The sequence below is a fragment of the Cibotium barometz genome, chromosome 57 (assembly GCF_041138505.1).
Source record: "Cibotium barometz isolate CiBa-2024 chromosome 57, ASM4113850v1, whole genome shotgun sequence".
Lineage (NCBI taxonomy): Eukaryota > Viridiplantae > Streptophyta > Polypodiopsida > Cyatheales > Cibotiaceae > Cibotium > Cibotium barometz.
In genome coordinates, this window is record NC_141102.1 from 35126089 (window position 1) to 35141880 (window position 15792).

At 46.5% G+C, this 15792-nt stretch overlaps 1 protein-coding gene across 1 annotated transcript in view; it reads left to right on the forward strand.

The window, feature by feature from the left end:
- LOC147606695 (paired amphipathic helix protein Sin3-like 4) overlaps positions 1 to 15450 on the forward strand; it is a 38208-nt gene extending 22758 nt beyond the window's left edge. Inside the window, exons 15-23 of the mRNA XM_086792264.1 lie at positions 11450 to 12040; positions 12160 to 12239; positions 12390 to 13046; positions 13151 to 13248; positions 13433 to 13571; positions 13657 to 13809; positions 13908 to 14071; positions 14242 to 14353; positions 14452 to 15450. Coding sequence (XP_086648390.1) covers positions 11450 to 12040; positions 12160 to 12239; positions 12390 to 13046; positions 13151 to 13248; positions 13433 to 13571; positions 13657 to 13809; positions 13908 to 14071; positions 14242 to 14353; positions 14452 to 14607 — 2150 coding nt within the window. The 3' untranslated portion in view covers positions 14608 to 15450. The remainder of the gene's footprint in view (positions 1 to 11449; positions 12041 to 12159; positions 12240 to 12389; positions 13047 to 13150; positions 13249 to 13432; positions 13572 to 13656; positions 13810 to 13907; positions 14072 to 14241; positions 14354 to 14451) is intronic.
- The last annotated feature ends 342 nt before the right edge of the window (positions 15451 to 15792 follow it).

The following is a 15792-nucleotide window of genomic DNA, read 5'->3' on the forward strand; positions in this document are numbered from 1 at the left end:
CAGGAGAGAGTACTCATCAGCCGGAAGACGTCTCCCCCGAAGGAGACCTCGTTCTTCCGCCTACAGCAGACACCATAGCTCTTCTTAGAGCTCAGAACCAGCTACTCATGGAGCGTCTCCAACTCTTGGAGGCAGCAGCAGCACGTCCTTCTACACCTCCAGCAGCACCCGACTACATCTCCCTCTTCTTTCAGATGGAACAACCAAGGAGAGAGGACGAGGCCCGAAGGAGAAGAGAAAAAGAAGAAAGACGGGACTATGAGGAAGCCCAACGCAGGATCGACGAAGACGGGCGTCAGGCTGAACTCGCCGCTCGGGAACACCAACGTGAGCTTGATCGAGAACGTATGTTACTCGAACACCAACGGGAAAAGGAGGCCATACACCTGAGGTATCAGCAGCTCTCCTCAGTCTCCCCAGTCATAGGTGTCACCAGCCAGCATCCCGCAGCAGCATCAACCACCATCATTCGCAGTCAACCGAATTTCAGCAAGTATGATGGTAAGTGTGATCATTCTTCAGTTAATCAATTTGTTCATCAGTTTAATGCTCATTTTCCATTAGCTAGGATCACAGACCCACAAGACAAAGTCCACTTAGCGGCTCCCCATCTCACTGGTGAGGCAGTCACTTGGTGGCAGCATTGGTCTAGTATTCATACTGACCAGGCCACAGGTGTCACAGCCTTTGACTGGGACATCTTTGTCCATGACCTGAAGACCAGATTTCTCCCGCCCCAGTACATGACCGGTCTGAAAGACGAGTTCTATGGACTTAGACAGAACGGTTCCCCAGTGCTTCAGTTTTCCGGCAAGGTTATTACTTTAGCACAGCAGTTAGGGTTATCTGAGCAGGCCAAGATGGAGCAATTTATTCGTGGATTGGACTCCAACATTCGGTTCACAGTTCGTAACTTTGAACCAAGTACATATGACCGGGCTCTGACTCTCGCTCAGAATGAAGAAATGAAGCTCAACGGGCAGGACACTTTTACTATTTGTAAAGGTTTTCCTGAGCCTGTCATGATTCGGGGGGATAGAAGCATTCTTGGCATCCCATTGATTTCACATCTCCAGGCCCGACGAGCTATCCGCAAGGGAGCAGAAGGAGCACTCCTTTATGTTCGTGCTCAAACAGCCCCTCCCTCATTAGTAGCATCCATTACATCTTCAGTCCCTCAGTTAGCAGACCTCCTATCCAGACACCAGGACATTATGCTCAGGGACGATCTCCCACCCAGTCTCCCACCCTCTCGCCTTGAGGACCATCACATTGATTTGGTCCCTGGATCAGATCCTCCTAGCAGGTTTCCCTATCGTCTTTCCAAGACTTTAGAGGGCGAGTTGGAAAAGCAGTTATCTGAGCTTCTCCGAGCCGGATTCATTCGGCCTTCTTCCTCCCCATTTGCTGCACCTATCCTATTTGTCCAAAAGAAGGACAAGTCTGCACGCCTTTGTGTAGACTACAGGGCATTAAACAAACTCACTATCAAGAATAAGTTTCCTATGCCAAGGATAGAGTACATTTTGGAGCGTTTAGACGGTGCTAAGTTTTTCACTAAGATCGACCTCAAGAGTGGTTACCATCAGGTCCGCATTTTTGAAGCTGACATTCCAAAAACAGCTTTCAGGATAGAGCGTGGTCACTACGAGTTCGTAGTCATGCCTTTTGGGCTTACAAATGCACCAGCAACGTTCAATAAGATGATGTCTAGGATTTTCACAGTCCACATTGGGAAGTGTGTTTTCATATTCCTTGATGACATACTAGTCTTCTCAGCCACTGCGGAGCAGCATGAGAAAGATGTGGAGAAAGTCTTGCAACTTTTGCGAGATAATCAGCTCTACATAAACGCCAAAAAGTCTATCTTTGGTGTTAAGGAAGTTCAGTATTTGGGCTACATCATTGGTTCCGATGGGATTAGACTGGACCCATCAAAGGTTCAGGAGATCTTAGATTGGGATATTCCTAAGACCGCCCAAGAAATCCGTTCATTCGTAGGTCTTTGTCAGGCCTATAGTACACATGTCCATCAGTTTTCCAACCTTGCAGCACCTCTTACCGACTTGCTCAAGGGGGTGAAGACTCGCAAGCAGAAAGTCTCAGTTACAGGTAAGGCACTTGATGCATTCCGTGCACTCCAGAAAGCTGCCTCAGAAGCACCTGTTTTAAAGTTAGCATCATGGGACGAACCTTTCGAGGTCATCACCTGCCACGTAGACATTTCTGTACAGAAGGTGCAGGACCTGGGATGGTGAACTGGTCCCATGTGAGCCCAGTCCGGGACGAGTCAGCCAGGGATCCATCTCAGTCGTCCGAGGTCAGGTGTGCATTGTCCTGCACATGAGTCCAAGGTCAGGTGTGCACTGTCCTGCACATGAAGCAGTGCCAGTCCGCGCTGTGAGTCTCCCTTTGGAATGATGTCAGATGTGCTGTGTATCTGGTTTGCAACTGGATGCCAGGCCTCTGTAGGCATGTAGGTTTGCATGTAGAGATGGGGCCAGCCCATAGGGCTACCCCAGTGCGGAGATTTGCACTTGCACTCCTAGTGTGGGCATGGGGGAGGTGTAGAACCACCCCCAAGGGGCCAGGAGGGCCCAGGCTGTGCCCACCAGCCATGGCTTGGGCTAGAAGGGCTGTCGGCCAGCCCTAGGGCTGCTGTACAGGCAGCCGACAGGGTTAGAAACCCTACCGAGCAAGTCGGCCAGGTGTAGGGGGCAGTCCCACACCCATGCGCATGGTGCCCAGCAGCCTGGAAGCTGTCCAGCAGGCAGGCGTAGAGTGGCCAGCATTTATTAGAGTGTGAAAGCATTTTATTAATAAGACCTAGTCGTGAGGCTTTCCTGTAGCTGGCCGACTGGATGCAAAAGGAGGTATAAAAGCCCAGCCAAGAATTCAATGAGATCATCTCATAATTCACCAAGTGCATCAAGCATTCAAGGGCCAGGACAGCCAAGAGGTTGCTAGCGCAAAGGGGTGAAGGACTGAAGGTCAAGGGCAGGTTTTCCAGCCAAGAAAAGGTCAAGTACTTTGTATTTGTTTTTAGATTTACATCATTCTAATAAAGCAAATACACCATCCGTGGTGGGGGCCCTACAGAGGGTAATTGGGACCCAATACTGTGTCCTCTCCATCTCCCCCTTCTCTCTCTATTTTTCTGCACATCGTCTTTCAGTTTGTGCGTTAATTCCGTCGCGAAAAGAGTGCTGATTTCTGAGTTTTGAAGTACCGATCCTTCTTCGAAGCTTCCGCATATTACATCACCGATGCCAGCAATGTAGCCATAGGTGCAGTCCTCCAGCAAGACAATAGACCCGTGGCATATTACAGTAGAAAGTTGGATGTCGCCGAAAAGAATTATTCGGTATATGACAAAGAGCTTTTGGGTGTGATCACAGCGCTTAAACATTGGAAGCCTTTTCTTTATGGACAGGCTTTCACAGTGAAAACAGACCACCAAGCACTTAAGTGGCTTCAGACTATGCCAAGTGCCCAGTGGAGTGATCGACAGGCCAGGTGGAGTCAAATCTTTCAACAGTTTGGAGGTATGATTGAATACATCCCTGGTAAGCATAACCCAGTAGCAGATGCTCTCAGTCGAAAGTCCAACATCCAGGCAGTCCAAGAAGCTACCATTCTCGAGATCATGGGGAAGGACTTGGATAGTATAAAAGACCAATATGTCGACTCCCCTGAGTTTGGTACTCAGTATAGTTTGGCCCTCACTTCTGAGCCTGGCCACTATTCAGTACAGAACGGTTGGTTGTTCTACAAGAACCGTCTCTGTGTTACTCGGGAAAAGCGTTCTGCTCTTCTCCACGATGCCCATGATTCCTTAGTTGGAGGACATAGGGGTATCAACAGTACCCTCGAGAAATTAGAACGGTCCTTTTATTGGCCAAAGATGAGGCGTGATGTCTATGCACATGTACAAGCCTGTAAGATTTGTCAAAAAGTCAAGGTTCCCCATACAAAGAAGGCAGGTTTACTTCAACCTTTGCCTATCCCCGACGGACCTTTTATCGACATATCTATGGACTTTGTAGGGCCTCTACCAGCATCCACTGGATCCCGTAACACTCAGTGTTTTACCATTGTGGATCGCTTTAGTAAGTTCTGCATGCTCATCCCATGCAAGCATACGGCCACAGCCGAGGACGTAGCCCGTTTGTTTCTCAAGCATTGGTATCCAATTTGTGGTTTGCTTAGCACCATAACATCAGACAGAGATTCCAAGTTTACCTCGCATTTCTGGAGGGCATTATTTGAAAACTTTGGAACTAAGTTGCAGTTGTCTAGTGCATTCCATCCCCAGACAGATGGCCAGACAGAAATTTATAATCAGTTGGCCTTTGATGTCCTCAAGTCATACTGTCATGACCAGCAGTCCAAATGGGAGCACTATCTTCCATTGGTCTAAGCTATCTTGAACGACACGCATTCATCCAGTGTCGGACGGACTCCATATGAAGCAGCCTTTGGTCGCCGTTTTTCTTCTCTTTTGACGAGAATGGTGTCTCCATCTTTAGAGACTAATAAAACCACGGAAGCATTTTCCGAGATCATTGAGTCAGTCAAAGACCGCTTGACCAAAGCTCAGGAAGCATATAGCAGACAGGCAAATAAATCTAGACGAGATGTCCACTTCAAGGAAGGGGATTGGGTCTATTTGCGTATCATGAAGCAGAGATTGAAACAAGTGGGCAAACGTTGTCCCAAGCTTTCATTCCGTAGTTTTGGCCCTTTTCCAATAGTTAAGAAGATAAGTGATGTCTCAATGAAGTTAAAGTTGCCTGCCAGTTGGACAATGCATGATGTTTTCCATGTTTCTTGGCTAAAACCATATGTTGGTCCAGAAGTGTTTGATGTTTCAGATGAACAGCAACCAGACGTGGTAGACGAGGCAGAAGTGATTGAGCTTGAGCCGATTCTTCTTCATCGATGGAAGCATGGTTCCGGTCGACGGATTCGTCAGTTCTATACGAAATTCCGAGATCGAGGCACCCACGAAGCCGTATGGCTCGACGAGGAGTTCTTCCAGGAGTACCCCCAGTTATTGGCGGACTACTTGGAAGCCATGAACCTGCCGCCAAGCTAATCAGGAGGGAATGTCACATGCACTCTGCACTCAGTGCATGGTGACAAGATGGCTCATCATCAGAAGTGCAGCATTTGTACAGTTTTAGAACCCAGTAGGATGATATTTGTCGTACGCCGTGACCCCATTGTACATCCTCAGTCCAGGATAAGTTAGGCACGAGCTACGTAGGTCATTCCTCAGCCTTAGTGGGTCAATCAGTCAGTCAAGTCCCTTAACCCACTTGGAGAGAATCATTCATGCATGTAGAGTCAGTAGAAGCCTTAGGGTTTGCATCAGAAAGCACTCTGCATCCTGCATAATATGCATACATATGCCTGTGCATCATTTAGAACATCCCCAAAGCCTTAGGGAATTTACTGGGATTTATCTGGTATTTTTTCCATATTTATTAGTATTTATTTATCATTATTTGCATTATTGGGCATTTATAAATATTAACTTTATTAAATGACCAACCTCCAGTTAGTATAAATAGGCTTGCCTAGAGCCTCTTTTCCTCATTCAGTCTTCATTGTGCTAAGAGCTCTCCTCTTTCTTGCTTTCAGCCCAAGACTAATCCAACCCTAGAGCCCATAAGCTTGCTTCTCCAGCCCTTGAGAAACCCTAGCTTCATTCAGCCCTGAATTCAGCACTCAGTTCAGGCCCAGATTCAGCATACCCTTCACCTTCAGTTCAACGCCAGTTTGCAGCCTGCATACACCTGCGTTTTTGCACAGCAGTACAGCAGCAGTGCTGCGTTTCTGTCCCAGCCGTACAGCAGCAGCTCCTGCAGTCCCTGATTCACCCGCGTTTCAGTCCACAGCATCCTCCACACCTCAGCGTTTCTGTCCACAGCAGATTCCAGCCCTGAAGCAACAGTCTACAGCAGTTTCCAGCCCTGAAACTGTTGTTTGCATCAGTGTCCAGCATTCTGTGCATCATCCACACATTCAGCAGTCATCTGGTGAAGGTAACACAGCATTCATATGTGTTTTCAGCATTCTAACAGTGTGTAGAACAGTCCACCTTCTTCCTCTTTGAGCCTCAGGTGTGCAGCCCTTCCTCATGCCCTTGGGAGGAGTGCATAGGCTCGAGATCAAGTCATTGAGGTGTTTCTACAGCAGTGTACAGATCAGCCACTCTCCGATCCTCCGAGATCTTGCGTTCGGCTTATCTACAGTCCAAAGTCATTCTCTCTAAAGTAATAAAGCAAATACTATCTCGTTATCGGGATAGGGGGCCCTTCAGTGGGTAATTCGGGACCCAATCTGGTGTACAGTTCTCATATCTCTCTCTCTCATCTCTTTAAAGTTTGAAGTAAATGAAATGGATTGCTAAACTCACGAAACTCAGGATACAGAAGACGGTGTGAGCATATTGTGTGACAGGATCAACCAATACAAAGACTTCCGCTGCATATCACAACTTTGGTATCTCGTTTGTGGTCTGCCACCACAGACAATCACATCAGATAGAGATTCTAAGTTCACGTCACATTTCTGGAGAGCATTATTTGATATCTTTGAGACTAAGTTATAGTTGTCCAGTGCATTTCATCCATATAGACAGATGGTCAGACAATGATTTATACTCAGCTGGCCTCTGATGTTCTCAAAACATATTGCCATGACCAATAGTCGAAATGGGAACATTATCTTCCGTTGTGTAGGCTATCTTGAACGACACTCATTCATCCAATATTGGCCGAACTCCATACGAGGGAGCATATCACCAGCCCGGACATTTCCCAGTATGAAAGGGGTTTTGGTGGACTCCAAGACATCTAAATATTTGGAAAGTACAAGCTTTGGGAATGGGGGTTTTGTCAGAATGCGCAGCGGAGATGATGACCAAATCTGGGAACACAAGAGCAAACACAATGCAGAAAACAACAGCACAAGAGAGAGAGAGATAGAGGCGTGTAACTCTGCTCTATATACACACAGAAGATCCTGAAGTGATACAAATGTGACAAGGGACTGGGGGGCCATTTTATATGGCCCCCAAAGTGCAGTCGGCCTGTTTCAGAGGCAGCCGACTGGCACAAAACCTCCACGACCAGCCAAAAACCAATCGGCTAGCTGCAGGCGTGTCGGCCAGCTCACGTGGGAGGTCGTGGACCTGAAGCAACACAATCAGCCAGCACCAGCATGTACAAATGCAGTCGGCCAGCTTCAGAGATCCTCCTTTCACCACAGGGCTGCCACCCAAGCCACAGAAAAATAGGAAAAAATGGGGGAAAAAATATGGAGAGTGGGGAAAAATGAGAAAACACCTACAAGGGTGGGCACACCCACAACAGAGGCCCTTGTGTATATGTATAGACAGGAGATGACTTCTAACACCCCCTCTCAGCTCCTGGCTGTGAAACCAACCACAGGGAGCTGGAGTGCCGCCTGAGCAAATCCTGAGATAGCGACTTCGTGAAGAGGTCCACCGTACTGTCCTCCGTCGAACAGAACTCTAGCAAGATGCCATCGGCAACGATCTGTTCACGAACAAAGTGCCTCTGGATGACCATGGGTTCCTCTAGTGGAAGCCTAATCGTGCAATGCAACCTTTGCAACCTCACCACCTCACAAGCAGCATCACAAGCAGCCCGGTACTCTGCCTCTGTCAACGACAAGGCAAAAGATGACTGCCTCTTACTGCTCCATAAAACTGCTCCTGGGCCTGAAGTACATCTCCTTGTGTCTGGATCTCCTCCCCAAACTGAGTCACTCCTACCGTGGAGTTGGACTCCATCAATCAATCCCCCTCTTCTGTAAAAGAGTTTGTGATCCTTTGCATGCCGCAGAAACCACAGGATACGCAATCCTGCCTCCCAAAGAGTCATCTACAACCATGAGCTCAACTGCCTCATCAGGAAGCTCCCGTCCAATCTGGTGTCCATCAACCAAATCAATGAACCATTCTGCTTCTGAATCAAAGAGGCATCACACTGCTCACAAGGATGAACACCTGTTACGGTGCAAAGCCAAGTCATGGAAACCTGTTGAAGACCACGCAAGGCCTTCTGAAACCCGTCAACCACCCCCTCTAAATCCGGAACCACAAAGCCTGGAGAATGCACCTCCTTCTGCAAGTAATCAACTGCACCTGCCTGGCTTTCCGAGAGGTCCCCGTGGAAAGAACATCCTCATCTATAGTAGTTTCTTTGTCCTGAATACTGCGAGACATCAGAGCATAAGTTGCCTTTTCAGTTTCCTCTGACACGAACACAAGGACCACCAACATCAGTACTGGAAAGTTCCTGCCAACTGCTGCCATCAACTGGCAAGCTATCCACCATCTGGTCTTAGAAAGCTTGCACCTGCAGCGTATCCACACTTAAGTGGCCATTACCAGAATGCCACTCATCACAAACTTGAGGACCTGGGAGAGAGAGTGCTGAAAGCTTGTAAACTCCATTCTCCACTCCGCCTTCCCAAACCACCTGGCTTGTTGCTTTGTCGCGGAGAGCAACAAAATGCTCATCAAACTCCACCCGTACGCCAGTCTTGCAAACCTGATGCACTGACAACATATGAAAACCAAGTGACGGAACATACAACACCCGGGAGGAATGCTTCCCCCCCTCTGCCATCGGGAACTATCTCCAACCTGCCCTCACTGTGAACTGGGATAGTGGATGTATCCCCAGTAAGAATGTGACCAGAATACCTGCAGAGATCATGTAAATCTGAATGGGAAGGAGTCATGTGCCTGGAAGCACCACTGTCTAGAATCCACTCCCGAGTATCCGTTGCGGAGAATCCTCCAATCTCCTCCCTGCGTGAAGAAAATGAAGCATCAGTGTCCATCACCTCCAAGTGCACAAAAGCCGGAGTCTTCATGATTGCTGCTAAGGAATCTTCACCCTTCTTGGTCTTTCGCTTGGGACACTGCCTCCAATAGTGGCCTTTCTCGCCACGATCATTTACAGGTCCTCTCTGCCTTAAGATTCTCGCGGTGAGCGACGGACTTCTTCTCAGAAGACTTCTCTGATGAAGCCTTCCCTTTGCCCGTGTTACGGCCTTTCGATCTCGTTGGCTAGTTAAGGCCTCCGAACCTCCACCTTGAAAAGGGTTCGTGAATCGTTCCTCCTGGTCCAAGACCATGGGCACAAGCTCCTCCCACGTGATGGTGCTGAGCCTGCCACTGGTAATCAAAGACGAGTAAAATGCTGAGTACTGAGAGGGCAAATGCGACAGCAACGTTATGGCCATGTCCTCTGACGATATCTCCTTTCCAGCCTGAAGAACTTCTTGCTGAAGAGCCTGCAGCTTGTTAATATGCTCCCGCATCGTCAAGGACTTTGCAGGGCTCATAACCCGCATCTGTACCTCCCAAGGAAATCCTCTTCATGGGCGATACCCTGTTGTAAAGAGAAGCCAAATGTTGCCATATACCTCTGGCTAGCGTCATATGCCTTAGATGATTGATTACCTGCGGTGTGCAGTTGAGGAAGATAAACGAACGGACCCTGGCGTTGACACGATCCCACGTCTGTGCCTGTGCCTCCCGGTCCTTTCGGATCGACGGTAACTCCCTTTCCTCTACTTCCGGTGGTGGAACCCCAACAATGATGAAATCAGTGAGGTCGTAAGACTCCAGAACAGATTCCATCATAACCTTCCATATGCCGTAGTTGTTCCCGTCCAACTGACGGTCCACCGGGAACGTGGGGAGTGTAGGGATCTTCACATGCCTCTCGGCCATTTCTAACAGATCTGCCATTGCGGGGATGTACTCTGAAAAAGGGTGGGTGGGTGGGTGGGAACAAAGAAGAACTTACACCTGCAAGTGGCTGTCCAGCAAATCAGCCCGCCGTCCTCTTGCTTCTTCTCTTCCCAAACAGTCCCGTATAGTCCACCAATCAGCAACACAACAGTCCCCCTCTTGCTCACACAAATCCCAAGAACAATCAAGAGCCTAGGGTTTGATACCATGTTAGAATGCGCAGCGGAGATGATGACCAAATCTGGGAACACGAGAGCAAACGCAATGCTGAAAACAACAGCACAAGAGAGAGAGAGATAGAGGCGTGTAACTCTGCTCTATATACACAAAGAAGATCCCGAAGTGATACAAATGTGACAAGGGACTGGGGGGCCATTTTATATGGCCCCCAAAGTGCAGTCGGCCTGTTTCAGAGGTAGCCGACTGGCACTAAACCTCCATGACCAGCCAAAAACCAGTCGGCCAGCTGCAGGCGTGTCGGCCAGCTCACGTGGGAGGTCGTGGACCTGAAGCAACACAATCAGCCAGCACCAGCATGTACAAATGCAGTCGGCCAGCTTCAGAGATCCTCCTTTCACCACAGGGCTACCACCCACGCCACAGAAAAATAGGGAAAAATGGGGGAAAAAATATGGAGAGTGGGGAAAAATAGAAAACACCTACAAGGGCGGGCACACCCACAACAGAGGCCTGGTGTATATGTATAGACAAGAGACGACTTCTAACACCCCCTCTCAGCTGGCTGTGAAACCAACCACAGGGAGCTGGGGTGCCGCCTGAGCAAATCCTGAGATAGCGACTTCGTGAAGAGGTCCACCGTACTGTCCTCCGTCGAACAGAACTCTAGCAAGATGTCATCAGCAACGATCTGTTCACGAAAGTGCCTCTGGATGACCATGGGTTCCTCCAGTGGAAACCCAATTGTGCAATGCAACCTTTGCAACCTCACCACCTCACAAGCAGCCCGGTACTCTGCCTCTGTCAACAACAAGGCAAAAGATGACTACCTCTTACTGCACCATAAAACTACTCCTGGGCCTGAAGTAGATCTCGTGTCTGGATCTCCTCCCCAAACTGAGTCACTCCTACCGTGGAGTCGGACTCCATCAATCAATCCCCCTCCTGTGTAAAAGAGTCCATGATCCTTCGCATGCCGCAAAAACCATAGGATACGCAATCCTGCCTCCCAAAGAGTCATCTGCAACCATGAGCTCAACTGCCTCATCAGGAAGCTCCCGTCCAATCTGGTGTCCATCAACCAAATCAATGAACCATTCTGCTTTTGAGTCAAAAAGGCATCACACTGCTCACAAGGATGAACACCTGTTACGGTGCAAAGCCAATTCTTGGAAACCTGTTGAAGACCACGCAAGGCCTTCTGAAACCCGTCAACCACCCCCTCTGAATCCGGAACCACAAAGCCTGGAGAATGCACCTCCTTCTGCAAGTAATCAAGTGCCACCTGCCTGGCTTTCCGAGAGGTCCCCGTGGAAGCAGACTCTTGATTTCTGCCATATACATTTTATTTATATGTATGTAATGATTTCTTAAATCAAATCTAACTCTGATGATTAGACATAATGAAAGAAGTTTAACTGCATAAGTGTGTCCTTTTTTTAAACTAAAGGTTTTTCTTGTGTTCAACAGCACTCTTGGCAGAGATCAAAGAGATCAATGAAAACAAGAGGAAAGACGATGATTTTATCCTCTCTGTAGCAGCTGGAAACAGCAGGCCACTCATCCCTGACCTGAAATTTGAGTATCCGGAGCCTGGTCTAAATGAGGACCTATATCAGATTATCAAGCATTCAGCTGACGAAATATGCACTACAATGGAACAGTCAGATAAAATCATGCGGGTCTGGACAGCTTTTTTTGAACCAATATTTGGTGTGCCCTCTCGATCTCATGGTGCTGAGGACACTGAAGAGGTATCAAAAGGCAAGTCTGCGAAGTTTCAAGCAACTGGATCAAGAAAACTTGAAAATGATGGCATTGCTGCCAACAGGGATGAGAAGGGCTTGGCCATGGAAATGGAAATTGAGAAGCAAAATGAGGTAGTAAGAAATGAAAAATCTGGCTCAAGTGCAGCTGCTTATAGAACCGAGGAGAATACATCAATGGATTCTGCTACAGATGAAATGAAGATTGATAGTTCTGCATATGGTGGTCTTAGAAATGATATAATATTAGCAGCAAACCCTCAACAAGGGCATGCACACACTGCAGGATATGCAGGTATTGCTTGATAGACTTAGTTTGGTCTTTTACTTTGTGAAAGTAGAACCTTCTTGAATGGGATCTGTTCATTGGCTCTTTGCTAACTCATGTAAATGTTTTTATCAATTTGTCTTCAGTCGCCACAACATCAACCCCAGCTCATGCATGTCCTGATAGATCAGATGTTAAAAGCCAAAGAAAGAGAGAGTCTTCTGTGGTAGGTGTTTTTTCAATGCTTTGTAGTTTGCAAGCTGGCAAAGCTGTATCCTTTGAAGTCAAATTTGTGTGTTGATCTGCTACAAGCTAAAGACATGGACTTGCTGGGGCTTTCCTACCTTTATTTATTGTGAATCCAATCCGACTGCAGGATTCAGACAGAAGGTTAAGTGAGTCCAGAAGCGAGAACAAGATGTCAGATGTCAAGGTTGATCCCCCACGGATTTCCTTAAATGGGTCTTTGAGAAGGATAGAAAGAGAAGAGGGAGAATGGTCACCCTCTACAGGAGCAGAGGAAAGGCTTACTGAAAATTATGGCAACCTAGCAGTGGTAAATCAAGGAGGTGTTGCTAACCATGTTTTTGGTGGGCATATAGAAGAGGATGAAGAGGTGGAATGTGATGGGAAGGGTGAAGGTGAACACGATGCAGATGCTGACGATGAAGGAGAAGAAAGTGTGCCAAAATCAAGTGATAATAGCGAGAATCCATCAGATGCCGGTGATGAGGCTTCTGGTTCTGAGTCAGGAAATGCAGATAATTCACATGAGGATCATGAGGATGATGATGATGATGAGCATGAGGGTAAGAATGAGAGTGAGGGTGAGGCTGAAGGAATGGCTGACGTTGAAGGAATGGCTGATGCTGAAGGTGAAGGGACATCTCTGGCATCTTTGGAGAAGTTGATACTCTCTTGCATGCCGCTGGCAGCTCACGGTCCTTCCATTGTTACTAATTGTGCTTCAAACAGAGACACCGCAGTGTTTTATGGCAACGACACTTTATATGTCCTGTTTAGGCTCCATCAGGTGATTTATTGGTCCACCATTAAAGCATTCATGGTTTCTCTTTGATGGTGCATTCTTGTGCCCCCAGCGGTGATCGTTATAAATTAATGGACGTGCCTGTGCAGGCCTTATATGAGCGCATACATACTGCCAAGGTCCACGCGAGAGCAGCTGTAGAGAAACAAAAAGCTCCCACAGATCATTCTTCTGAGCTTTATCGCAAGTAAATACCCTCTCCCCCCCTCCCCCTCCTCTTTCCCTTCCTTTTTTGCACATACATGCACACTTTTCTTTTATTTAGGATTTTGAGTAGCACTTGGAACAAGCTCACAGATCTTTAAGTAATAAATATAGCCTTCTGTATTGTTATGGTAATTTGAAGCATGTTCTTTTTCTTGGGAATTCAGATTTATGCAAGTTTTATACAGTCTTTTGGATGGCACTGCTGATAATGCCAAGTTTGAGGATGATTGCCGAGCAATTATTGGAACACAGTCATATGTCCTTTTCACCATGGATAAGCTGATTTTTAAACTGGTTAAACAGGTACTTGACATGCAAAAGCTCTTTGAGACAGGTTTTTCTATGAGGTAGTGGCTCTTGAATGCTAATATTTTTTGTCATATTCCAGCTTCAATCTGTAGCATCCGATGAGATGGCGAACAAACTACTTGCTTTGCATACTTACGAGAAATCTCGTGCTCCTAGTGGTTTTATAGATGCTGTTTACCATGCAAATGTTTCCACACTTTTGCAGGATGAAAACATCTACAGATTTGAGCATGTAAGTAGTCCTTAGTCTTTCAGAAAAACTCTTCCTCCTGAATTTTTAGGGTATTTTCATAACCGATGGCTGCTCATGTGTTTTGGGTGGACTTTCAGAGATCAAACCCGAGTCAGCTGTTTATCCAGCTGATGGAGGGTGGTGCAGAGAAGCTGGAAGCTGCAAATGCCATAGAATCTACTTTCTTCTTCAACTATCTGAATGATTTCTTATTTGCAGCTCCTGGTGGACACTATCAACAGCCCCGTATTTTCTTGGAAAGGTAGCTTTTGTTTACAAGGTTATCTCATGAATGTGTTTGTTCATATATATGTTTCTCTGCCCTTAGCACCTGCCATGGTAGTAGGTTCTAGTATAAAAGCTAGGCCAACCTTGAGGTACATGTAAAGTATAGAAATGTGAACATTGATGTATTATGTGTGGGTAAAACAGAAATAAGGTTTGCTGTACTGAAGACGACGAGCAGACGACAATAGCCAAGGCGATGCACAATGTGTTTGTTGCAAATGGCTTGGAATGCAAGATATCTTGCAGAACATCTAAGGTGCTTAGCATCTTCTTCTTACACCCAAAAAAAAATGATTCCTTTGAAGCATTTTGTGCTGATTCATGGTATATTGTATGCTTTTGCGACCTGTGAAGGTCTCGTATGTTTTAGACACGGAAGACTTGCTCCTCCGGAGGAAGAGAAAGATAGGTGATAGTGACAGTATTCTCTCTGGTAACTTCATCAGCAGGAGGGTGCGTAAGTTCCAGAGATGGATGGATAGCCATTACAACCAGAGAAAGGACAGGTAGTACAGAACAAACAGTTTATTTCTGTAAGCTGCCCAGTTGACCTCTGTGCTGTAATCTCTTAACGAGCAGTTTTGACCTGGTGCCATGCACAATCTCACTGCCAACGCATGGCGCTATGTGAGACGGCTTTGGATATTAATCATCCTGAGTGCAACTTCTTGGCAGTGTCATCCTCATGACTCCTTGGTCTGCGATACACCCAACCTTATTGGGTATTTGTTGTTGGAAATATTCTAACCATTCTTACAGTTATTGGCAATAGCTCACCAGGGCGAACACCTTCATGATGGCCTGCCTCCTGCCACTAAGCAACACAATGCCGTGAGATGATTTGGAGCTTGTTCTGGTCAGCTGATGCAAAATCATGCAATTCATTGCCTATATCGATCATTCACAATGGGTTCTCTACTGTCACAAACAATTTACTTCTTACCACCGGCTTTGAGTAAATCCATGAAAGAGGAGCCTCATGGAAAGCATCCTTTATGGAGCGTCGAATTTCACAAAAATTTTAAGAAGCAAAGATTCAGAGCGTTAGCTTGTTGGATCTCTTTTACTAATGTTTCTAGGTGGGTGAGGAACGTATGCAACCCAGTGTGCAGAGGTAAGCTGGAGTTTGAAGGATTCTCCAGGAGTTCTTTCAAATATTTCAACATCTTTCGTAATGTAAATACCTTTGCCTTCACCACTCTTTCGACACAGACAAATCTCAAGCATTTGAAAAAGTTTTTTTATGTCAGATTTTTTGTTATAGGTTTGAGAAGGATTGACACAGCTTTGCAAGAATCAGCTTTTGATTCTGAGTTTTAATGGCTTTACAATAAAAAAGATGCTACTTGAAAAGGCAGAGATCTACTAGGTTTGTAAACCTTGAAGATGTCTTGTTGGGTAGATTTACAGCACACAGCATCCTTATTTTCATAAAAAATAATTGGAATCTCTATGGCTATTAACTAACGAATTTGAATCCATGAAACTCAACTATGTCAAGTGAGGTGATATGTAGTTTATCTATTTGTCCACGACATTCAGATTTCCATAGGTTTGATGTTCATTCATGCCGTGAGCAAACAGTGTGCACTCACATCTGCTTCTAAAATACAGGATCGTGCTTCCTAATCAAGTGTGCACTCACATCTGCTTGGTTTTTGTGGTTTTCTTCTGGTCTTTTAGACTAATCAAGTG